Genomic DNA, 26,821 nt, shown 5'->3' on the forward strand with positions numbered 1-26,821 from the left:
GCATTTTTTTGCAAATATCGGCAGCCGATCCGATCCAAATATCGGATCGGGACATCCCTAATGTGAGGTCATATTTTTGTGCTATTGTGAGGTTTTTTTTGGTCAGGTTAGCAACTATTTGCTGAGGAAACTTAAATGTGAAGCGACTTTGGGTACTTAGAAAAGTGCTATATAAATCCCAGTTATTATTATTATTATTATTATTATTATTATTAAAAAGCTAGCAGAGTAGTTCAACATGGCAGTTTATCTTTTTGTCCATCTGGATTAGCCGAGGCCAGTCGTTAGTTTGTTTTACGTTTGTGTAAATCGTGGGCTCCATCGTTTGGCTTCCCTCCTCTCGGCCACAGATTAGCGCAAGTGGAGTCGCGGCTCAAAGATTAACATTACTGTGGTGGGAACCTCTCCAGACCTAAGTGGATCATTTCACATGAATGCATCCGCTCACCACTCCGTGATCTACTTGTACGTCTTTTTTGAGAATGAAGACTTTATAAGGGTGAATTAGCACCCCCACCACGATATCATCAGTGATGTCTCTCTCTTCTTGACTGTTCCGACAACCCGAGGGCACACATCGCTATCCTTCAATGGCACGACGGGTGAAAACTAGAGCGCTCTTGTTAAACTGGGTCGTTGCTGATGGCTGCCCTTCATTCTTCTGGCTGAGACACATCTTGGGAGAATGTGTGGAAGAAAGAATGAACTCTTGCTTACTAGAAGCGAGTGCACACATTAAAGATATGCTTGTTTGATGCTAGTAATCAAGAGTTTGTGTCTTAGCTCACTAATAATACATTATAGTAGCCCACAGAAGTCATCAGTTGGTGTTTGAGAGAACTGTTTTAAACTTTGTTTGTTTGGAGTCCAAATAAATTGAAGAATTGAGTCTTTAGGATAGATTGCACTACCAGGCTAGTCTTCCCCAGTGCTAATATTATACCCGTACGTCACCCACTTATAAAGCTTTTTGGTGGGCAGTTGTGAGGAACACCCTAACTCGTGCAGCGTTACCGAGTCATGAATTGACTGTAATGCGATTGCTCCTCAGTCTTAACCAGTGTTGGGTTAGTTACTGAAAACCAGTAACCAGTTACAGTTACTAGTTACTTTATTTCAAAAGTAACTCAGTTACTAACTGTTACTTACACCAAAAAGTAATGCGTTGCTGTGAAAAGTAACTATTTAGTTACCGTATATTTAGGAGTATAAGTCGCTCCGGAGTATAAGTCGCACCGGCCGGAAATGCATAATAAAGAAGGAAAAAAACATATATATTTTTTGGGGAAATGTATTTGATAAAAGCCAACACCAAGAATAGACATTTGAAAGGCAATTTAAAATAAATAAAGAATAGTGAACAACAGGCTGAATAAGTGTACGTTATATGAGGCATAAATAACCAACTGGTATGTTAACGTAACATATTATGGTAAGAGTCATTCAAATAACTATAACATATAGAACATGCTATACGTTTACCAAACAATCTGTCACTCCTGATCGCTAAATCCCATGAAATCTTATACGTGAATGAGCTAAATATTATTTGATATTTTACAGTAATGTGTTAATAATTTCACACATAAGTCGCTCCTGAGTATAAGTCGCACCCCCGGCCAAACTATGGAAAAAAACTGCGACTTATAGTCCGAAAAATACTGTACTTATATATTTTTAAAAAAAAATTTTTAAGGGCCCTTTTAATGCCCTTTTAGCCTTCATTTCAGTACTGTTATTGCACTGGAGAATAATACAATCTGTTGATCAACTTGACATACATTTGCATCACTGAACTCTGCTAAGCAATGTGGTCTACATACAACACACAAAGACAAAGATATGTTTCAAAGGGCCAATTTGTTTCAGGCCAGAACAAATTGACAAAACTATTTTAAATAGCTGCAACATAACATACATAAGTAACAAACAGCATAATAACAACATAGCTGTAAACTAAGGAAGGCACACTACATACACAAAGCCTAACCAGGCGTTTTTTTCTCTCAAGGAATTCTGAAATAAAATCATGTCTGAAGCCCAGAACACTCTACACCAGGGGTCACCAACCTTTTTGAAACCAAGAGCTACTTCTTGGGTACTGATTAATGCGAAGGGCTACCAGTTTGATACACACTTAAATAAATTGACAGAAATAGCCAATTTGCTCAATTTTTTTTTTAATAAAGAAATACAATCATGTGTGCTTACGGACTTTATCCCTGCAGACTGTATTGATATACATTGATATATAGTGTATATATTGTGTTTTTATGTTGATTTAATTAAAAAAAAAAAAAAAAAAAAATTTCTTTTCTTGTGCGGCCCGGTACCTTCGATTCCGCGGACCGGTGGTTGGGGACCACTGCACTAGGGGTGTACGGTACACCAAAATTTCGGTTCGGTACGTACCTCGGTTTAGAGGTCACGGTTCGGTTCATTTTCGGTACAGTAAGAAAACAACAAAATATAATTCTTTTGGTTATTTACCAAATTTGCAAAATCTTCCACCAAAAATATTTTTCTTAGTGGAATATTTGATGTGAAGTAATCGGAATCTTGGATAGGTCAATAATTCATAACAACATTGATTTTGATTCAATATTATGTTTTGAGCAATGACAGTTTGAAAGGAAAAAAACAGCTTTGTTTTATTAGTCAACATTGCAACTTTTTCTAAATTACATTTACCCTTTAAGCTTTTTCATTTCACTTTTTATTTTATTTTAATAGTATTTTTAGAATGTACCGTGGGCCTTTAAAACATTAGCTGTGGGCCGCAAATGGCCTCCGGGGCACACTTTTGACACCCCTGCTATAGATAATAAAAAATTAAATCTGATAAATCTATGGATAAAAAGTAGAGCCTGGCGACGCATGCGCGTTTATCATAACTCTCTCTGTCTCTCTGTCTCTGCCCCTCCCTCACCAATGCTGCTGCGCACACAATTTGTTTTGTTTTTAAGCCCTTCTTAACCCTGAACGTACATTGAAAATACAAGCAACCCTAACTCAAAATGCCGGACATTTGAGGCATTTAAGAAACTCCGCCCGGACAGCCCCGCAAAAGAGGACATGTCCGGTGAAAAGAGGACGTATGGTCAGTCTATCGTAGCCCAGTCGCTGCTAGCATGCCGTGTGTTGTGCCTCGGTGTGCATTGTTTACACAACGTGCGATACGCTACTTAATATGTCCGTGTGGAAACTCGTTCGGTACACCTACGAACCGAATCGAAACCCCCGTACCGAAACGGTTCACGTACCGTTACACCCCTAGTACCCACTATAATAAAAATAAATAGAAAAATGTACAGTTAGTACATGTGATCAGTATTGGTATTGGCCAATCTCACTGGAATCGGCAGCATAAATCCCTGATCGGAGCAACCCTTGTTATTTCCCTAGTCCTATTCGGTTAAATATGATAACAGTCACATTTTTACGAAAGAAATGAGTAACTCCAAAAGAATCCAGTAGGACAAAATTGTCAAAAGGCTTGTCCATCCCTAAAGTACTGTACAGGAGTTAACTAATGTGTCAGTATTAGGGGTGTAACGGTACGTGTATTTGTATTGAACCGTTTCGGTACGGGGTTCCGGTTCGGTTCGGAGGTGTACCGAACGAGTTTCCACATGGACATATTAAGTAGCGTAACGCACGTTGTGTAAACTATGCACGCCGAGGCACAACACACGGCATGCTAGCAGCTAACGGGCTACGATAGACTGACCATACGTCCTCTTTTCACCGGACATGTCCTTTTTTGCGGAGCTGTCAGGGCGGAGTTTCTTAAATGCCTCAAATGTCCGGCATTTTGAGTTAGGGTTGCGTTTTTTTCAATGTACGTTCAGGGTTAAAAAGGGGTTAAAAACAAAACAAATTGTGCGCGCAGCAGCATTCCTGAGGGAGGGGCAGAGAGAGAGAGCGAGAGAGTTATGATAAACGCGCATGCGTCGCCAGGCTCTGCTTTTTATCCATAGATTTATCACATTTAATTTTTTATTATCTATAGCAGGGGTGTCAAAAGTGTGCCCCGGAGGCCATTTGCGGCCCACAGCTAATGTTTTAAAGGCCCACAACACATTCTAAAAATACTATTAAAATAAACAAAAACATAACAAAAGTGAAATAAAAAAGCTTAATGGTTAAATGTAATTTAGAAAAAGTTGCAATGTTGACTAATAAAACAAAGCTGTTTTTTTGTTCTTTCAAACTGTCATTGCTCAAAACATAATATTGAATCAAAATCAATGTTATTATAAATTATTGACCTATCCAAGGTTCACATTACTTCACATCAAATATTCCACTAAGAAAAATATTTTTGGTGGAAGATTTTGCAAATTTGGTAAACCCCCAAATTTATATTTTGTTGTTTTCTTACTGTACCGAAAATGAACCGAACCGTGACCTCTAAACCGAGGTACGTACCGAACCGACATTTTTGTGTACCGTTACACCCCTAGTCAGTATAGTTAATTGTCCTGAAAGTGGAACATGAAGGCAATCTTGTCTTTGAGTCCTGCTTTTTGGTGATTAGTTTTATTAGGCTCCAGCACCCCCCGTGACCCCGAAAGGGACAAGCGGTAGCAAATGGATGGATGTTCTATAGTCTGGCTCATCGGTGACACCATTGTGAAAGACACACACACAAAAGGCAAATAAAATACTTGAACTATAGGCTGGTTTGATGGTGTAGTTGTGTACCTATTTCCCTTTCAATTTGACACTTACTTCCAAATTGTTTAACTTGGACAATCACTGTGCATGCAGTGAAACATTTAAAATGACCTCAGCTTGACTTCTGCTGCCTAAAGGAGTCTTAATGTGATGCAACTCCTGTGATGAATGTCTCAAGTGTTTTGAGACCTGAGGTCCACCATTAGTCAGTTTGTATCTAGATTTACCAGATTATCCATCTTGATGTGACAGGCACACCATAAGGTAAAGAATCTACTCAGAGGGTGCTTCATTTAAAATTGGACATGCATCCAATAGCTTTTTTTTTTGCAAGGAGCTAATCCGAAAAATAGGATTATCCGATGCTGCTGGTGGTCGTTTTCCCACTCCATCCGCTGTAATCCAGTTTTAGCTGCCGGACTAGACTTGCAGATTTTTTTTTTATTTGGCGAAATGAAATTGTGCGACACCGTGTTTGCTCGACGGGGTGGTGCAGGAGATGCAAAGGTATTAGCTGTGCCGGCGTATCGTCTGGCCTTTGGCGGGTATTTTTAGGTCGGTGGTCTTTGCTGTCATAACAGGAACAGAATGCCTCCTTTGATGGGGCTAGCAAAACAAAGTTGCTGTGCATGACCTGAGTAGTTCTACTAGCTTGTATTTACTTTAGTAAGTTAGTTAAATTACTGCTAACTGTGCTATCTGCAGCAAATGTCACCCTAATAAAGCCTTCTTTTAATTTTCTCTCTCTTATCCAAACAGGGTCCTCTTCCAGAGCACCATTTTTTTTTTACCCCCTACCCTACTCCCTTTTTGTTTTGTTTTTTCATTACTGTTGTTTTCTTGAGGATAAGAGAAAACTTCACTGTCCAAGAGCCTTAAACGGTAGTTTACATGGTCTGGGTTCAGACTGTGCCTTTTGACGGACAACAACCTCGTGGCTCCATCAGATCACAAGAGGAAATATGAGCTCAGCCAAGCCCAGTGGGATCAAAGGGCCCAGTAAGATAGCCAGACCACTTGGGACAGGCGCACCTAAGACCAGCCCCAGCACAGGTAGGATCATCAATATCTAAATAAAAAAATGCTTAGATGAGGTGTTTCTAATAAAATGGCTTTCTTCTCTTAATTAGAATAACCTAAATATGAAACACAACTGTCATTATAAGTTTGACACTGTGGAAACAACCTTTTAGCAATTGTTGGCCAACTTAAAGACTTGGTTGAGCTGTAAATTATGAATTTTTGTGGTCCATTACATGTTGTTTTTTTTTTTTTTTGGCCCACTGCACAGTCTAAAGCAGGTCTTCAACAGGGGTCCGCAGAGGTACTGCAGTGTGGTCGTGAAATTTTTGGTTGATTAGGCTTTTAACATTGTATTTTAGGGATGTTACTAAGGGTGTAACGGTACACAAAAATTTCGGTTCGGTACGTACCTCGGTTTAGAGGTCACGGTTCGGTTCATTTTCGGTACAGTAAGAAAACAACAAAATATAAATTTTTTGGTTATTTATTTACCAAATTTGGAAACAATGTCTTTATCCTTTTAACATTGGGAACACTATAATAATTCTGCCCCAAAATAGAAATAGCTGTGTGTGTGATGGATGTGAGCCACCACTAGGCTGATCAGTGCAACAGCAGGCAGTCATGAATGCTAAGCATAACAATAACATACATAAACACACAGGGTCCATTGCCAGGGTTAACATATATCAAATAAAAACTAAATAAGATAAGGCTCAGAATGGTTTCTTAACAAAACCTTTCTACATATAAAGTGCTTTTTTGATTGATTGATTGAGACTTTTATTAGTAGATTGCACAGTACAGTACATATTCCGTACAATTGACCACTAAATGGTAACACCCGAAAAAGTTTTTCAACTTGTTTAAGTCGGGGTCCACGTTAATCAACATTAAACGGCCTCAAGTTGTTGCTCAAATTAAATAAAATGACACAACTTTTCTTCTACATATAAAAAGTGCAACATTAAACAGTTTCAAGTCAACTCAGCCTCAGATTAACTTTTCTTCCCCCCCCAGCCTTTAACCCTGGTGACTTTCACTCAATCTTCATGTTTTTTGCCACAAAAATCAGTTTATCCACATTGTCTGCAGAAAGAGCAGACCTGCTTGCAGTTACAATGTCTCAGTGGGTCAAAATCTAGTTTTTAATGCAATATGGTCTTAAATTTGCTGCTATAAAACATTTGTTATTGCTTTAGCCCTGCCTGACTAGCCGAGGAGAGGCTGCTTGAATGCGGTGTTTGCACGACGCTCGTCTTTATCTTTGTTGAAGCGATGTTCACTTGGGGGTGGTGACGCTTCAAATGGGTTAGCATGTTTGACGTGTTGTCAGAAGCATACCCTACTGCTGCTGAACAATGTCGGCAAACCTCCGTCCTCCATTGTTGTATCGCACCGCGAAACTTTAGTGTTCCCAAACGGGAGATCTTAACGAGGCAGGAGGGTCTTCCAGCTCTGGCTTTTACATGTTGTCGTAGCCCGGTCACTGCTAGCATGCCGTGTGTTGTGCCTCGGTGTGCATTGTTTACACAACGTGTGGTACGCTACTTAATATGTCCGTGTGGAAACTCGTTCGGTACACATCCGAACCGAAACCCCCGTACCGAAATGGTTCAGTACAAATACACGTACCGTTACACCCTTAGATGTTACAATCAACATTTTTGGCCTTTAATCCCAATCTGTTTTTTTTGGGCATCAGATCCAATCCTATTTCGAGTCCCGACCCTAAAAATAGGTGCACCACTATATTGGTGCAGTCTTGCGCTTATTTCACTCTAACAAACCTTGGAAGCAACAAAATACAAATCAATTCTTTTTTCTCATTGAATTAATCGATTTTCTCGATTAAAGGGGAACATTATCACCAGACCTATGTAAGCGTCAATATATACCTTGATGTTGCAGAAAAAAGACCATATATTTTTTTAACCGATTTCCGAACTCTAAATGGGTGAATTTTGGCGAATTGAAAGCCTTTCTAATATTCGCTCTCGGAGCGATGACGTCACAACGTGGCGTCACATCGGGAAGCAATCCGCTATTTTCTCAAACACCGAGTCAAATCAGCTCTGTTATTTTCCGTTTTTTCGACTGTTTTCCGTACCTTGGAGACATCATGCCTCGTTGGTGTGTTGTCGGAGGATTCAAGTTGCACAAGTGGCCCAAAGATGCGAAAGTGGCAAGAAATTGGACGTTTGTTCCGCACACTTTACAGACGAAAGCTATGCTACGACAGAGATGGCAAGAACGTGTGGATATCCTGCGACACTCAAAGCAGATGCATTTCCAACGATAAAGTCAAAGAAATCTGCCGCCAGACCCCCATTGAATCTGCCGGAGTGTGTGAGCAATTCAGGGACAAAGGCCCTCGGTAGCACGGCAAGCAATGGCGGCAGTTTGTTCCCGCAGACGAGCGAGCAAACCCCCTATCGACCCTAGCTTCCCTGGCCTGCTGACATCAACTCTAAAACTAGACAGATCAGCTTTCAGTAAAAGAGCGCGGATGAGGGTATGTCTACAGAATATATTAATTGATGAAAATTGGGCTGTCTGCACTCTCAAAGTGCATGTTGTTGCCAAATGTATTTCATATGCTGTAAACCTAGTTCATAGTTGTTAGTTTCCTTTAATGCCAAACAAACACATACCAATCGTTGGTTAGAAGGCGATCACCGAATTCGTCCTCGCTTTCTCCCGTGTCGCTGGCTGTCGTGTCGTTTTCGTCGGTTTCCCTTGCATACGGTTCAAACCGATATGGCTCAATAGCTTCAGTTTCTTCTTCAATTTCGTTTTCGCTACCTGCCTCCACACTACAACCATCCGTTTCAATACATGCGTAATCTGTTGAATCGCTGAAGCCGCTGAAATCCGAGTCTGAATCCGAGCTAATGTCGCTATAGCTTGCTGTTCTTTCCGCCATGTTTGTTTGTGTTGGCATCACTATGTGACGTCACAGGAAAATGGACGGGTGTTTATAACGATGGTTAAAATCAGGCACTTTGAAGCTTTTTTTAGGGATATTGCATGATGGGTAAAATTTTGAAAAAAACTTCGAAAAATATAATAAGCCACTGGGAACTGATTTTTAATGGTTTTAACCATTCTGAAATTGTGATAATGTTCCCCTTTAATGATTGCAACCCTAACTGGGTCACAGCTGTGGTAAAAATCGGCTGCGCTCGGCAGCTCATCAGCCGATCACCAATCATTTAAAAATGGCAAATATCGGCCCCGATCTCATTCCATGTTCGTGATCTGGACACCTTTATTGTATTTATTTTATTGTCTCTAAATACGCATTGACATTGGTTTATAAATGGCAGTGACATAGCCACTCGCTCACTGTACTTTGGAGGTTAAAAAACATTAATACATAATTATACTGTATTTTTGGAATAATCTTAGCATGTAAGACAGCTATCTGTTAGTGCTCTAGTTGCCAGCTAGCTGTTAGCCATGCTATACTGAATTCTTTGAAGGAAAACATTGAAGACCCCCTGGTCCAAAAAGTAAAATTAAACACATGTAATGTAATAAAGGTACATTTTGTATTTCTATACTTTTTCCCTAATTCCTCTGGTTCAGTGTTCTTATGCAGTTTTCCTAATAATCATCTGATTACACTGCAAAAAGTCAGTGTTCAAAAACAAGAAAAAAAATTCCAAAAATGAGGGGTATTTTATTTGAACCAAGCAAAATTATCTCCCAATAGAACAAGAAAATTTGGCTTGTCGAGACTTCCAAAACATGTAAAATTAGCTAACCTCAATGAACCCAAAATACCTTAAAATAAGTATATTCTCACTAATAACAAGTGCACTTTTCTTGGTAGAAAAAAGAGACCTTTTTGCTCAATATGTTGAAAAATATTCTTAAATTAAGTAAATGCTAGTGCCATTATCTTGACATAATGATATGCGCTCGGCATCATGATTTTTTTTTTTTCATGCTTGAAGTAAGAAAATTATTACTTTAAAAAGGTAGTTTTATACTTGTGAGTGTTGATGACACAGCTTTGCAGCAGTTTCAAGCATGTTTTACTCAATATAGGTCATCAAATCTCAGCAACAAGCTGTAATATCTTACTGAGATCATTTAGGACCAAAACCCTTAAAACAAGTAAAACTCTAACATAAAATCTGCTTAATGAGAAGAATTATCTTATCAGACAGAAAATAAAAAAATATCACCCTTAGGCCGTGCGCAACCTGAGGGTCACTGGTTCAATCCCCACCTAGTACCAATCTCGTCATGTCCGTTGTGTCCTGAGCAAGACACTTCACCCTTGCTCCTGATGGCTGCTGGTTAGCGCCTTGCATGGCAGCTCCCTCCATCAGTGTGTGAATGTGTGTGTGAATGGGTAAATGTGGAAGTAGTGTCAAAGCGCTTTGAGTACCTTGAAGGTAGAAAAGCGCTATACAAGTACAACCCATTTATCATTTATTTATTTATTTATTTGAGATATTTAATCTTACTTAGACTTCAGTTTTTGCAGTGTATATTGTATTGTACATTTTCTTTATTGCCCTTTGTCATGTTATTAACAGGAACTAAGGCTGCACCGGCAGAAAAATTAGCCGCCGACGTAGAAGATGCCCTTAGTGCCGGCGATGCCTTCAGGATGGGGGAGCGAGTTTGGGTGAATGGGAACAAGCCGGGGTGCATCCAGTTTTTGGGAGAGACACAGTTCGCCCCTGGACAGTGGGCTGGCATCGTTTTGGACGAGCCCATCGGAAAGAATGATGGTTCTGTGGCCGGTGTGCGCTATTTCCAGTGTGAAGCCTTGCGGGGGATATTTACCCGTCCTTCTAAGCTGTCCCGCACGGAAGGGGAGGCCAATGGAACTGAGACGGCACCATCGTCCCGCGCCGCATCCCCCACCCCATCGGTGGGCAGTGTCTCCTCCCAAGCGCAAGCACCAAAATCAGCACTTCCCTCATCATTAGCAGCCAAAAAGGCCTCAACCCCTGCGCGACCTGCGCCCGCTACGCCACCTTCTAACTTGGCTTGTACGAACAGTGAATCCACCTCCAACCTCTCAGATTGCGGATCAGTCAAGAAGGGAGAGCGGGAGCTGAAGATGGGCGACCGTGTGTTGGTAAGATTTGTTACATAAGTACATACACATAATATAATATATATATATAACATAATAAATAATAATAAATAAAATAAATAATATATAATAATAATAATCTCACTGCTGAACTGCTATGCTTAAAAGGGTGAACATTTGTTGAAACACCCCAACTTTTTTTCTCTGTGTTATTATATTTCTAATGAATGTGCCACATGACGACACTCTTATTCAGCCCCGAAGTTTGACTTGACAAAGCAAAACATTTTTGCATTGGCACAAGTGGGATTTAGCAAACTAATTGTCTATAAGTCATTTCAGAATCAGAATCAGAAATACTTTATTAATCCCCGAGGGGAAATTAAAATTTTCAGCACAATCCCATTCAAGATCAGACAAACATTACAGGGAGACAGAACAGGATCAAATAGTTGAAGGTCAAAAATGAGTTTCCTATGTTGACAGTTTGACCTCAATCTGTTCAAGGCTGGCACATGTTTCTGTTGCTTTGATGGAATTATGTCATTTAGGATTTTATTCTAGCAAAGCTGATTACTCCCCAGGGACTCTCTTATCTACTGAGGAGGGGCTTAAATGTCGACTAAGGTACTGAGTTATATCTTTCAGGTTGGCGGAACCAAGGCAGGAGTGGTCCGTTTCTTGGGAGAAACAGATTTTGCCAAAGGCGAGTGGTGCGGCGTAGAACTGGATGAACCTTTGGGAAAAAATGACGGGGCCGTGGCAGGCACAAGGTACAAACGCTCAGAAATCTGTGTCATGAAATGTTTCAAATGATCGCTCTGCTGTCGGCAGGTATTTCCGGTGCCAACCAAAGTATGGCTTATTTGCGCCAGTGCACAAAGTCACACGCATTGGCTTCCCTTCCACCACGCCTGCCAAGGCAAAGACGACGGTTCGTAAAGTGGTTGCCACCCCAACAGGGTTGAAGCGAAGCCCCAGTGCCTCCTCCATCAGCAGCATGAGTTCCGTGGCCTCCTCTGTCAGCAACAAGCCAAGCCGCACAGGCCTGGTAAGGTTCTTTTCAAAGCTGCAGTCGTCTTTTTGTTATGGATGTTGTTGACCTGTTATCCCTTTTTATCTGTATGACTGCAGCTAACAGAGACGTCGTCGCGGTACAATCGCAAGATTTCAGGCACCACGGCCTTGCAGGAGGCGCTGAAGGAAAAGCAGCAACACATTGAGCAGCTTATGGTGGAGAGGGACATGGAGAAAGCCGAGGTTGCCAAAGCCACGGGCCAAGTTGGGGAGATGGTGCAAGAAATCACGCTGCTCAGGGACGACCAGGAGCAGGTTGCCTACCGTTACTGTTTAATGCTGCTTTATCTCACTGATAGATGGCTGACTTGAGAGTGCTAACTTTCCACCGTGCTGCAAACCCGCCTCTTCCTGCTCCGAGCATGTAAACTAAGAGTGCTTATTATCATCAATCAATCAAAGTTTACTTATATAGCCCTAAATCACGAGTGTCTCAAAGGGCTGCACAAGCCACAACGACATCAATTAGTTATGTTTGTTGTCTGTTATGGATAGGGGTGTAAAGGTACGTGTATTTGTATTGAACCGTTTCGGTACGGGGGTTCCGGTTCGGTTCGGAGGTGTACCGAACGAGTTTCCACACGGACATATTAAGTAGCGTAACGCACGTTGTGTAAACAATGCACACCGAGGCACAACACACGGCATGCTAGCAGCTAACGGGCTACGATAGACAGACCATACGTCCTCTTTTGCGGGGCTGTCAGGGCGGATTTTCTTAAATGCCTCAAATGTCCGGCATTTTGAGTTAGGGTTGCGTGCGTTTTCAATGTACGTTCAGGGTTAAGAAGGGGTTAAAAACAAAACAAATTGTGCGAGCAGCAGCATTGGTGAGGGAGGGGCAGAGACAGAGAGAGAGAGAGAGTTATGATAAACGCGCATGCGTCGCCAGGCTCTGCTTTTTATCCATAGATTTATCACATTTAATTTTTTTATTATCTATAGCTAGGGTGTCAAAAGTGTGCCCCGGAGGCCATTTGCGGCCCACAGCTAATGTTTTAAATACTAATAAAATAAACAAAAACATAACAAAAGTGAAATAAAAAAGCTTAAAGATGAAATGTAATTTAGAAAAAGTTGCAATGTTGACTAATAAAACAAAGCTGTTTTTTTTTTCTTTCAAACTGTCGTTGCCCAAAACATAATATTGAATCAAAATCAATGTTATTATGAATTATTGACCTATCCAATTATTACTTCACATCAAATATTCCACTAAGAAAAATATTTTTGGTGGAAGATTTTGCTAATTTGGTAAATAAATAACCCAAAAATGTATATTTTGTGGTTTTCTTACTGTACCAAAAATTAACCGAATCGTGACCTCTAAACCGAGGTCCGTACCGAACCGAAATTTTTGTGTACCGTTACACCCCTAGTTATGGATAATGATTTGGCAAAGTTTAGCTGAATGTAGAGCTACAAGGATTCATCAATAAATCAATTAATTTGAGGAGAAAAAAGCTTGAATAATTTTTTATTTTTTTTGCTTTGGTTATCCATTTAATGATTTTAATTATTAGAGCGCATATTAGAGCAGTGCTGTGGGTTACGCTGTAGTTGGAACAGTGATGTAGTGACGTCGAGAGATGGCTCAAAGAAAAACAATGGGGGTAAACACGAGAACGTTTTTGCGATCCTTTCAAAATTAAACACAGGAAATGTTTGCATTGTCAAACAGAGCTGGCATTTTACAATAGCACTACATCAATGATCTGCCCCCTGGGTATAAGTTAGTCTCTAACTTGGAGCATGTCACCAGAAAGAAACCTTCGAATGTACTGAGGTAGCAATTAAAACATGTTAGAAGTCTATTTCCGCCTACTAACGCTGCCTTCTCATTGATCAGACTTCAATGAGGAGGCAGGATGTTGGTTGATGAGTTCTTTGTATACCAAAGGTGTCAGGTTATCAAGATCTCGTTACATACTGTAGAACGGCTTCCGTACCGTCAACAATATTCTCAAATCAACTTCCTGCTCCCGTTCCCACAGGATCATGGGAAATGTAGTTCTTTTTCGCCCAAAGAACAACCCTGCAATTGCTCTTTTCAGTCTTATTGCTGTATAAATGAGTACACATTGACATACGTGAATATAAACAGCTCAGCATTAATCATATAAACATACAATTCAAATGAGCTGTTAAACAATATACTTCACAACAGATGGCATGGGCAAGTCTGAGTTCAGAACAAGTTGACATGTTAACGTTTTTGCACTACAACATTGACTTATCTTAAAAACAAACTCTGACTGTGTTCTAATTCTCATTTAGAAAGCCTTTTTGTTAATTTCATTCGTTAATTTATTTCTTATTTTTACCAGGTTTTGGGCTATCCTCAGTTTTTTAAAGTTTATTTTTAAAAACATTTTTTACTTTTTAACTTATTTTAAATGTTTCATGCACCGGTACATATATATTGATGCTTTCAAGTTAAAATGCAATGTTGTGAATTTATAGGAACAAGAGATAAAGGTCATCAGGAAAATAATATTTCAACTATTTTCTCTAAACTGAGGCTATAACGTTTGTTTTATCCAATTACTTGATTAATTAAAAAAATTTATCGATTACCGTATTTTTCGGACTATAAGTCGCTCCGGAGTATAAGTCGCACCGGCCGCAAATGCATAATAAAGAAGGAAAAAAACATATAAATCGCACTGGAGTATAAGTCGCCTTTTTTGGGGAAATGTATTTGATAAAAGCCAACACCAAGAATAGACATTTGAAAGGCAATTTAAAATAAATAAAGAATAGTGAACAACAGACTGAATAAGTGTACGTTATATGAGGCATAAATAACCAACTGGTATGTTAACGTAACATATTATGGTAAGAGTCATTCAAATAACTAACATATAGAACATGCTATACGTTTACCAAACAATCTGTCACTCCTAATCGCTAAATCTCATGAAATCTTATACGTCTAGTCTCTTACGTGAATGAGATAAATAATATTATTTGATATTTTACGGTAATGTGTTAATAATTTCACACATAAGTCGCTCCTGAGTATAATTAGCACCCCCGACCAAACTATGAAAAAAACTGCGACTTATAGTCCGAAAAATACGGTAGTTGTTTCCTAAAATAATCGAGAGTTGCAGCTCTAATTGAATGCATTTTAACAACAGTTTGACCTCAAATTATTGAATGTGTCTGAGAGCGCTTTTGTGTGTGTGTGCATGCTCCATGGACATGTATGTTTATGTATGAGTGACAGCCATGATTGCCAATCATCCTATTGCAGGGGTCGGCAACCTTTACCAGTCAAAAAGCCATTTTGACCAGTTTCACAAACTTTAGAAAAACTATGGGAGCCGCAAACATTTTTTTAAATTTTAAATGAAGTAAAACTGCATACAAAGTTGTTTTTTTTGTTTTGTGCCTTCCGCCCGATTGTAGCTGAGATAGGCTCCAGCGCCCCCCGCGACCCCAAAGGGAATAAGCGGTAGAAAATGGATGGATGGATGGATGTATAAACCAGGTGTCTCAGACACGCTGCCCATACCTTTTATGTGGAATTTGAAAGCTGGTGCGACATGCGGGGTTTTATTTAATGGCGCTTGTCAGCGTCATGCGTGCCGTTTTAGTACAGCATATAGCACCAACTACAGTCAGCGTGCCTGATCAGCCACATGTTGTATGGGGCTTCCGCTTTGCTCACGTAAGTGACAGCATAGTATACTTGTTCAACAACCACACAGGTTTCACTGACGGTGGCGGTATAAAGAAAACAAACTTTAACACTCTTACTAATAATGCACCACACTGTGAACCCACACCAAACAAGAATGACAAACACATTTCGGGAGAACATCTGCACCGTAACACAACATAAACACAACAGGACAAATACCCAGAATCCCATGCAGCCCTAACTCTTCCGGGATACATTATACACCCCCCCCCCCCCCACTAAACCCCGCCCACCTCAACCGACGCACAGACGGGGGGGGGGGGGGGGGGTTGATGTGTGAGGGAGCAGGGTTGGGGTTTGGTGGTAGCAGGGGTGTATAATGTAGCCCGGAAGAGTCAGGGCTGCATGGGATTCTGGGTGTTTGTTCTGTTGTGTTAAGGTGCAGATGTTCTCCCGAAATGTGTTTGTCATTCTTTTTTGGTTTTGGTTCAAAGTGTGGTGCATTATTAGTAAGAGTGTTAAAGTTGTTTTATATGGTCACCGTCAGTGTAACCTGTGTGGCTGTTGACCAAGTATGCCTTGCTGTCACGTACGTGTGCAAGCAAAAGATATATATTGGTTAACAAGTGTTGGGCTGGCACTCTGTTAATACAGATTGTAGAGGGTGTCAAAAGTTGTACCATCATGGCACGCCCTTATTACAGCAGTAAGGGTGAAAATCTGTGAATATTAATCCCGGGAGTTTTCTGCGAGAGGCACTGAAATCCGGAAGTCTCACGGGTAAATTGGGGGGTTCAGCAAGTAAGCTGCTGAGCCGCATCAGAGTGATCAAAGAGCCGCATGCGGCTCCGGAGCCGCGGGTTGCCGACCCCTGTCCTATTGGGACAAGCTGACAATTTACAACCATATTTATCAAGTTTAATTCGTAATTTGAAAAAAAATAGAGCATAACTTTTTTTTGTACCATATTATCCTTTTAAACCACTATTGGTAACATATGCAAGCCGGTGGTAGTCTTTCTGTATTTTTTTGCATGAAAAATACTTTTATTTTGAGCCAGTGACATAAAGCAGCTATAAAAGCAGTCTTTTGGCTTGTTTAATAACTAAAACAATACACCCTATTTGACCTGAACACACGGGATGTCGAACCAAGCCATTTTTCAGTGTAATATGTAACATCATTAATTCTGCTCAGGTATAGTTTAAGCTCCCTGTGTTGACATATTCGACCCTTCTATTTTGACAGTTACGTGCCTTGGTAGAAGTGGCAGACAAAGACAAAGTCGATCTGCTGAACCAGCTTGAGGAGGAGCGTAGGTAAGCAGTAGTGAATGACGATAAAATGCTAAATAATACTTCATATTATGTGTGTTTGGAGCTGTTGAAATGTTTTGTTTTGTTATGTTTTAAATAGAAGGGTTGAGGACCTTCAGTTCCGTGTCGAGGAAGCATGCATCACCAAAGGGGACTTGGAGGTAAATTTGTGTCACATGACCACATGATTACAGTGAAAACATCAATTAAACTAGCCACTTGACAGATTAATTTCAATCTAAACTGATTTCCATCTTTGAAAATCATTTGTGTTTTTCCACGTTTTTGTCATATCACAATATTCCATCTGTCATAACTGTAACTCTACTGTATTACTGGAACTAAATCTGATCCAAAGATTTGTGGTTTATTACTCTGCAGTGGGACCAACTTGATTAATCTGCAGACGCCCGATCTCAAACTCTAGAGCTTTAAAATGAGTCAGGGTTAGACTACGACTTTTACCTTTTAATATGTGTGCACTAACAGTTTGACTCACAACTGTTGACACCTTCAGAGTGTGCATGCAGCTTCTCATAAAAACGTAACAGACCAAACTCCAAACACATAAAAAGCTAGAATAAATAATAATGCAGTGTTGACTGCACGCTAGTGAGCGTGTGCTAATTTTTGTGCTTTAACTTTTCATTGATGTGATATCACCTTTTCTTCCCTCTTGTCCTTCGTCTTTTTATTCGTGTTGGTCCAGTGCTTAGCATGGAACCACTGGAGATGCCCCCTTGTCATCCCACTACCCCGAGTCACAGACCTAATTTGATGTGTATGCAGAATAGCACTTCCGCAAAGAGAAGGGTACTTTAAAGACATCACACTTTTGCAATGAAGTCTCCACAGTAGATCACAGCACAATGCAGTTTAACGCACCACATTTTCTTGTCGAGTATGCATTTGTAACCATTTCCACCTAAATTTAGTCATCCTCTGCATTCCAAGTGAATGTCCAAGAACAGAGTTTCCTCAAATAGTGGCTTGGAGAATGTATTTACTCAACCACAGAGAGTACCAGGCATTAATTATAAAGCAGTGGTTCTCAAACTTTTTTATACCAAGTACCACTGCAGAAAACACTTGGCTCTCCAAGTACCACTATAATGACCGACATTAAAATACAGTAACGTAGTCCACCTAAAAATTAATTAAAAGAAAGCAGAGGTTTTATTTAACAAGTACCGTATTTTTCGGAGTATAAGTCGCTCCGGAGTATAAGTCGCACTGGCCGAAAATGCACAATAAAGAAGGAAGAAAACATAAGTCGCACTGGAGTATAAGTCGCATTTTTTGGGGAAATTTATTTGATAAAACCCAACACCAAGAATAGACATTTGAAAGGCAATTTAAAATAAATAAAGAATAGTGAACAACAGGCTGAATAAGTGTACGTTATATGAGGCATAAATAACCAACTGGTATGTTAACGTAACATATTATGGTAAGAGTCATTCAAATAACTATAACATATAGAACATGCTATACGTTTACCAAACAATCTGTCACTCCTAATCGCTAAATCCCATGAAATCTTATACGTCTAGTCTCTTACGTGAATGAGCTAAATAATATTATTTGATATTTTACGCTAATGTGTTAATAATTTCACACATAAGTCGCTCCTGAGTATAAGGCGCACCCCCGGCCAAACTATGAAAAAAAACTGCGACTTATAGTCCGAAAAATACGGTATATTTAACATTTTTGGCTAATGTAACATTACCATACTTGCCAACCCTCCCGGATTTTCCGGGAGACTCCCGAAATTTAGCGCCTCTCCCGAAAACCTCTCGGGACAAATTTTCTCCCGAAATTCAGGCGGAGCTGGAGGCCACGCCCCCTCCAGCTCCATGCGGACATGAGTCTGCTTTCCCACAATATAAAGAACGTCTACAGTAAAGCAGTCCGTCTGCCGTAAACAGCAATGTTGTGACACTCTTAAACAGGACAATACTGCCATCTAGTGCATTTGATGAAAGCACTTTTGTGCGTGCCACACAGCAATGCATCATCAGAGAGGGTGTTCAGCATGGTTAGAAAGATAGTGACAGAGAATAGAACAAGGATGGACAATTCAACCCTTGACTCAACAATGAGTAGATGAGTGTTATGTGTGTGTATATGTGTAAATAAATGAACACTGAAATTCAAGTATTTCTTTTATTTATATATATTGTGTATATATATATATATATATATATATATATAGCTAGAATTCACTGAAAGTCAATTATTTCTTTTATATATATATATATATATATATATATATATATATATATATATATATATATATATATATATATATATATATACATTCATTTTCTACCGCTTATTCCCTTCGAGGTCGCGGGGGGATATATATATATATATATATATATATATATATATATATATATATATATATGAAATACTTGACTTGGTGAATTCTAGCTGTAAATATACTCCTCCCCTCTTAACCACGCCCCCAACCACGCCCCCCACCTCCCGAAATTGGAGGTCTCAAGGTTGGCAAGTATGTAACATTACAAACCGTTTCAAAAGTAACACTCTTTGAATATTTAATTGATTCTTTGGTGTACCACCAAATGGAGCCCGCGGACCACAGTTTGAGAATCACTGTTATAGACGAACACAAATGTGTTTATATAATATGTGATACAATTACCGTAAATGCTGTAAATATATTGTATATGATACATTGCCCAACAAAGGCAAGTGTAACATGCTGGAATTGAACACCCAACAGCTGTTTAGCAACATTTTGAAGCGTATACAGAGGTAGATTACTAGCCGCTGGATGCTGACTACTCCAGTTTAAAGTACCAGTAGAGTGGAAAAACGAATTGCCTCTATATTGAAGCTTTTACCATATATATCTGATTCATGGCACCAAAAGACTTCCAAAGTTTGCGAATAAATAGCTATGATCAAAATAGTATCAATCTCACAGAGATTCCCGAGTCATTTTGAGAGTTAGTGAGGAAGCCAGTCACATGATCTGTGATGTAGCATTAGGAACCACAGATCCCTTCCCCATCAACAACAATGCTTATCAAGCAGACTTTGTGAGAGCCAACAACGATTACTTTGGGAAAAATTATGATCCAGAACCATATTATTTTGAGCCTGAACATAAAGAGGATGAGCAGTAAGTTTTAGAAGCTGAACGCTAAACCAATGCAGCTTTATTGTGACAGTTTAGCATCAGCAGCATTGCTAGGTGCTAAACATACAAACTAACCATAATAAAACAAACAATTACTGTAATATTTCCACTTTTGCTGGGATGCTGACAGACGGGACGCTCACATAATTCCGTTTCAATTAAAATTCAATCTCAATCCTCACGAAGGGTTACGTTTTTTTTGCTGCAACTATCATCCTTTTGTATCTTTTTTGCCATCTCGGGGATGACAAAGTTGACCAGCCTTTCAGTCAATGGCCACATTTGTCTATTACCAGGTGAGAGATGCATGAATTATAATTTCGAATTTTGTTTTAGCAAGTTTGAGACAAAGCAGAAGCAACCACCGGCTTAGTGTGTTAACAATAGCAGCGTAAGCTGGGAATTAGCTCACTGCTATCAATGCGCCTCTAAAATAGGCTGTCTGCGTTGGCGTTTATAACTATTTAACTCATATTTGGTTAATTTTCAGGTCACGACATGCATTGTTGGCGGTTTCTCAATGTTTTTAAAGAGGGTATAATGGGCGTAATAGAGGACCCTCGATCTGTTGACTCAGTTAGCTATTTATTTACGATTTTGAATGCGTAAAAAAAGCCACGCAAATGTGTTCTTGTCTTACATTATGATTGGGAATGATTAACAGTGCATCTCTTTCCAATTTTTGCGTATTTCCAGTATGACTGATCTGATAACAATTTCAGAGTGCAGAAGCGTTACTACACTGATGTCAAATCTACGGAAATTGCCGAAAATATTTGGAGCGGAATATTCAAAATGGCTGACTGAATTTGTTACATTTTGTGATGTGTACCATATTTTTCGGAGTATAAGTCGCTCCGGAGTATAAGTCGCACCAGCCGAAAATGCATAATAAAGAAGGAAAAAACATATATAAGTCGCACTGGAGTATAAGTCGCATTTTTTGGGGAAATTTATTTGATAAAAGCCAACAGCAAGAATAGACATTTGAAAGGCAATTTAAAATAAATAAAGAATAGTGAACAACAGGCTGAATAAGTGTACGTTATATGAGGCATAAATAACCAACTGGTATGTTAACGTAACATATTATGGTAAGAGTCATTCAAATAACTATAACATATAGAACATGCTATACGTTTACCAAACAATCTGTCACTCCTAATCGCTAAATCCCATGAAATCTTATACGTCTAGTCTCTTACGTGAATGAGATAAATAATATTAATTGATATTTTACGGTAATGTGTTAAAAATTTCACACATAAGTCGCTCCTGAGTATAAGTCGCACACCCGGCCAAACTATGAAAAAAACTCCGACTTATAGTCCAAAAAATACGGTATACGTACTTTACGGATTGTAAATACAATTGGATATGGTTTATTGGACACAATGAAACACAAAAGCATATAAAGTCAACTTGTTTTTCCACTCTTGTAGTATTTTACATCATTAAATGCAGCTACTGCTAACTTGTGCAGTTCAAACTAAATCAGTTAGTTGCTTACACAGCCGTAGCTGTTAATTACAATTTTTTATTGCCGTGGTGCTAATTCGAGAGATTAATATTTCACGAAATATATTAGTTTTTTTAAATTGCTATTTAAAATTATGCACCTTGTGGTCTGATAACTGGTCTCTTTTTGTTTTGTTTTACACAGTACTTATATTAAGGGAAGGGTACCAAAACGATAGTAACCAGACCGACGCCTCATTTCGGTGCTAAATTAATGCAGACTCAACCATCTGCAACAAGTGCTTGGTGGTGATATTGTGTTACGGCGAACAAGGTACATTCACAACCCCGCCGCAATTATGGGAGTCAAACCTAACAACACGAACAAGTCGTTTTATGTTGTGTATTGCAGCTGTTTTCGCTACAAGATTGTTTGTAGATTTTATTTCTGATTTTTAAATGTATTACTAAATTATCATTTAATTTGTATATATTAAATTACTAGTCTTGAATTACAGAACATTTCATAAAAGTAAGGAATTTATTTACATTTTTTAAATAAAAATGTGTATGTTTTTAAAAATGTGAAGTACCAGTTTGGGTATCGTTTTTAGAAGTACCAATTTAATACTAGTATCGGTTAAAATGTAAACGATACCTGTCCCTACCTACATTACACAGTGTGGCCTCAGCAACAATGAGAGAAAGCAGTGTGTTTCTTAATAAGCTTAATCTCAACAAAACATTGAATATGTGACATGTTCACAATGAATGTTCTCATTACAGAACATGATAAAAGGTTACATGTGTAAAATTGTAATAATCCATCAAAACACTTACAAATTGAATCATGTGTTTGAGCGCCGCAAGCACTTGTTTCTCTCCTGATCATTGCTGCTTTACTGACCTGCCTGGTTTTACTGGCTTCAAAGATTCTTTGTATCGTAACACTCAAATGTGCTTTGTTTTCACCAGGTGTCAGTTTGCATGCTGTTCTTTATATACTGCCCCCATCAACCAACCTGCATATGAGCATCACATGCTCTTTTGCTCCCTGTTCCACTGCATATGTTCTATCTTTCATCACAATTCCTTGTTTATGGAACAACCTGAGCATTCTGCACGGGGATGTCTTCCCATTTCCACGCACTTACTACCACCCTACAAACCCTCCGTCACCCCACCACAATCCCTCTTCGTCCAACCTCCTCACCTTTCAGTTCTCAAACTTTACATCCTCTGGCCTGTCTCCTTCGTTTCAGTCTGTGTTGGGCTGGCATGTGATGGTGGCACTGGTGTGTTCTCCTTCTCTCCCCCTTGTTTACTAACAGACGCAGACCAGACTGGAGCATGCCCACATTAAGGAGCTTGAACAGAGCCTGCACTTTGAAAAGACCAAAGCTGAGAAGCTCCAAAGGGAGTTAGAAGACACTAGGGTAACGAATTGAGCTCCGCGGGCTTGTGCGAAGGATAGTGTACACTGGTTGTATCCGGGGTTCCCGTAACTGGAATTCCACTTTGAATGGGTTTGTGGACAATTAAACCAAAGTTGCATTTATTGGCAGAGTTAGTTCTTCAAAGTTGATGTCCATTTTCAGAGGATTAATAATGTTTCATAAGCACATCAAGAGTCAAGAAGCCTTGACTGACAGCTCAAATAACAATCCTATCACTGCTAAGCCAGATACACATGTCTCTCGTGACCCCAGCTAATCGTTTTCTACTTCTCCCAGTTCCTCCTGACATCCAAGTGTGCTGCTTATTGTTTGTTAGCCATAAACCTGTCATCCCCTAGTGCTCCCCTTTTCATATTGAAGTAATTGTAGGAAATTAAATGTTAATTTGGAGCACAAAATAATGCAGATTCTAGGCAATTGTGCTGCAAAATCTTAAGCACGTACAATTATTGTATATGATTTAAGTTAAAAGATGACTTATATCATGCTTTTAAAATGTTGTTCCCTACGGGGATACAAACTATTACATTTACTGTTGTGGCGTAATATTCATGACCTTAATATACTGTTATTACCTGTTATATAAGTGTAAGGAAAAAATTACTTAACTGCAGAGGTTAAGAGGTAACTATTGGGTTTAAGGTGTTTGTCAGGGGTGAGGCTGTTATTTGTACAAATGGATGCTTGTATTAATACATTGATAGTTTTTTTCTTTACAAATAGGGATTTACTTTTAAAGACTGTAAACCTCCGCTTTACAGATGCCATGCCAGCTGTGATAGTAGTGTATTGTGCAACAATGGCACAGAGTTAAACTACCACTGTTATTTTTTTTTTTACCTACGGCCGTTAAAAGGAAAGGTCTAGTTAAACAGGGGCATTTATTTAATGATGTTGATTAATTAGGTCACGGCACTTTTTGGAGTCGAGGCCATTATCTATAAAAACACCGTGTACATAATATACACTAATCATGAGAGCACACAGACATAAATGAATAAAAACTCATTGCCAAGAAATAGATTAAAACAATGAAAAGAAGCATTTTATTCTGACAAACTGCAACACAGTAGCAATTTGACTCCAGAGGCCAATTTGGATTTAACGCACTGGTAGAGCTCCATACATGCTTCCAAAGTTCACTTCCATTGTTTGAATCATGCCACAAGGGCTCATTTTAATGTCTTGTCATGAACATAGCTCACTGGGTCTCTATGTGTGACATGAGGATCTATTTTTCAATGTAAGATTTCTGCTTTTCAAGGTTGCTACGGTGTCTGAAAAATCCCGTATCATGGAGCTTGAGCGGGACCTCTCACTTCGAACCAGGGAGGTTGCTGACCTGCAGCTCCGTCTAGGGTCCCAACAGGTGTCTGGTGACTCAAACGCCGCCCTTTCTCCTCTCCTGGAAGAGATAAGCTCTCTGAGGGATCAGTTGGCGTCTCTGGAAGCCAAGCAGCAAGATGAGTTGTCCACGTACAAGGAGAAGCTGGAATCTCAAGAGAAGGCCCACAGTGAGGCAGCCGCCCAGCTTCAGGCTGCAACTGTCAGGCTGTCCGGTGACAACGAGCAGCTGAATATGCGCTTAAGCCAGGCTGAGAAGGAGAACAGCGACGTCGCTGAGATGTGGCGTTCCAAGTTGGAGTCGGCCATGGCCTCCCACCAGCAAGCCATGGAGGAGTTGAAGTTGTCCTTCAGTCAGGGTGAGGGTGCTCAGGCAGCAGAGCTTGTGGAGACCAAAAGTGCACTTGAAAGGTGGAAGCTGGAACATTCGTTGGTTCTGGGGGCCACTGCCAAACATGAAGCTGATGCCACAGCTCGCATGCAGGAGATGCAGACCTTGAAGGAGCAGCTATCATCACTGACTGATGACAAAGAGCGCCTGGAGGACGCACTACAGTCCAGCGTGGAAAAAGCAGAGAATCAGCACCTTGTAGAGATGGAGGACGTCCTTGGTAAGCTTCACACTGCCGAACTTAGAGTAAAGGAGCTTGAGGAGAATGCCGACAAGCTTGCACAACAGGCCCAAGACAAGGATAGAGAGACCAAAGAGATGGTGTCTGCAATGGCGGACCTTAAGAGCCAAATGACACAAAGCAAACAGGATCTTGAGACTCGGCTGGAAAATGTTCAGAATAAAGAAAACTCGCAGGGTACTAAGGTGTGTTTTGTTCCCAAACTCCCCAAACACACACACACACACGTTCTTAGTGAAACCCATGTTTGAAGTGTATATTGTGCTGCAGGTGAGTGAACTGAGCTCACTTTTGGCCGACAAAGAGAAAGAAATTCTCACACTCCAGCAACGTTTGGCCACTGCACAGCAGGAGAAGGATGGTGTGGAGCAACAGCTTGGAGGCTTGGTGAGCTTTCTAACTTTTTTATTAACCAGTACATCAGCAGTAGGCTTTGTAGAAAATATCACATGGAAAATGTCTTCTACCCACAGAAACAGCAGTTGTCTGAAAGCACAGAGGAGCACAGTAAATCTGCCAAAACTATGCAAGGTTGATTATCGCTTTTTGTTGATGTATTTTCCCGACCCTTTTTCTAGTACCTTCTGTCTTACAAATTCCTCCGAGGTGTAAAATATACAATTCTTCACTGGCAGAAACCATCGAGCGGCTTAGCAAGAAGGAGGAGCAATGCACATCCTTGAGCACAGAATCAGATTCCCTCAGGAGTCAGCTTAATGGTGAGAACCATCGACGTGTTTTTGACTTTGAAGTAGAATAAACTTTGGGACCAACTTGCTTCCATGCTTGTCCACATACAGGACTGGAGAGGAAGCTGGTGGCTGCAGATGAGAAGCTGGAGCAGCTCACCAAGGACAAAAGCAAACTGGAGAATGACATTTCGGACATGATGAAGGCGTCCGGGGATAGTTCAGTGCAGCTGACCAAAATGAACGATGGTCTCCGACAAAAAGAAAGGTTCTAATCTTTATATCAGTAATGAAAGTCAATTGTTCTAAATGATTACTTATCACTGTGTTCTTGTTCCCCCTCACCCCCCATTATTTAGGAGGCTAGAGGAGTTGCAGAGTCAACTTGCGGAGGAAAAGACAAGAGTGGTCGAGTTAAATGAGCAACATAAGCAGGCGCTTTCTCGCAAAGACCAGGACCTGCAAGAAACACGAGATACACTCAATTCTCAAATCACAAGTCTCCAGGAGAAGATTACAACCTTGGTTAGTAGTATACAGCACTCTATAAGGTGTATGTGTGATAAAGTCTTCAAAAGATGTCCCATTGGTGTATCCTTAGTCACGCGTTTCGTTTCTGTTCTCAAGGAGAAAACTGTGCAGCAGGATGTAAGCCAAACTGAGGAGTTAAAGGCTTCTCGTGGGAAAGAAGTTAAGGTGCTGCAGGATCTGGTTGATCGCCTAAAGCAGGAGCTGTCCTCCGCCAAGGAAAAGAGCCAGGAGCTGGAGAAGGTGGTGTCTGAGCTGCAGCCATACAAGGAGCAGCTTCAGGTAAGCACACACCCAAAGCAAATGTTCATTTGGTATTCTAATCCCATCTGTAGCACCTTGCTTCACATTTACCAGCATTATTGATATGTCATAACAACCATTACAACACTGTTGTAATACGTCATTGTTAAGTAAATACTTGTGATAATGCATTTGAATATGCTGTTACTGTATATGATAAACTTTACAAAATGTTAAAATTATTGGAATTACATTTTATTGCCAGGTTTGTCTTGTGTTGAAGTTGTGGTTTAAGTGAGTTCTAATAAATAGTAGATGCTATGTTTAGTCAAAAAACCCAATCAGTAACTGCTTTTAAATGTATGCCTGCTAGCGTTGTTCATCAACCTATTTGAGCAGAACATTTTCACTTGGAGTTTGATTAAAATTCTTACTTCATGTAGAAGATTGAACAACATTTAGAGTTAAACTGCATCAATAAGCTGGAA

General features: G+C 39.9%; 1 protein-coding gene across 4 annotated transcripts in view; it reads left to right on the plus strand.

Annotated features, from left to right (window-relative positions):
• Positions 1-26,821, plus strand: part of clip1a (CAP-GLY domain containing linker protein 1a) — a 67,476-nt gene that overhangs the window by 16,682 nt on the left and 23,973 nt on the right. For 3 of the 4 annotated variants that reach the window (XM_061933019.1, XM_061933027.1, XM_061933044.1), the window contains exons 2-16: positions 5,440-5,733; positions 10,257-10,807; positions 11,414-11,538; positions 11,600-11,816; positions 11,900-12,097; positions 16,740-16,810; positions 16,908-16,968; positions 22,772-22,876; positions 24,162-25,058; positions 25,144-25,260; positions 25,347-25,404; positions 25,509-25,592; positions 25,674-25,830; positions 25,922-26,087; positions 26,190-26,372. In XM_061933019.1, coding sequence (XP_061789003.1) covers positions 5,643-5,733; positions 10,257-10,807; positions 11,414-11,538; positions 11,600-11,816; positions 11,900-12,097; positions 16,740-16,810; positions 16,908-16,968; positions 22,772-22,876; positions 24,162-25,058; positions 25,144-25,260; positions 25,347-25,404; positions 25,509-25,592; positions 25,674-25,830; positions 25,922-26,087; positions 26,190-26,372 — 3,081 coding nt within the window. In that variant the 5' untranslated portion in view covers positions 5,440-5,642. The remainder of the gene's footprint in view (positions 1-5,439; positions 5,734-10,256; positions 10,808-11,413; positions 11,539-11,599; positions 11,817-11,899; positions 12,098-16,739; positions 16,811-16,907; positions 16,969-22,771; positions 22,877-24,161; positions 25,059-25,143; positions 25,261-25,346; positions 25,405-25,508; positions 25,593-25,673; positions 25,831-25,921; positions 26,088-26,189; positions 26,373-26,821) is intronic. The other variant, XM_061933036.1, reaches the window with a different exon arrangement.

The sequence above is a fragment of the Nerophis lumbriciformis genome, linkage group LG03 (assembly GCF_033978685.3).
Source record: "Nerophis lumbriciformis linkage group LG03, RoL_Nlum_v2.1, whole genome shotgun sequence".
NCBI lineage: Eukaryota > Metazoa > Chordata > Actinopteri > Syngnathiformes > Syngnathidae > Nerophis > Nerophis lumbriciformis.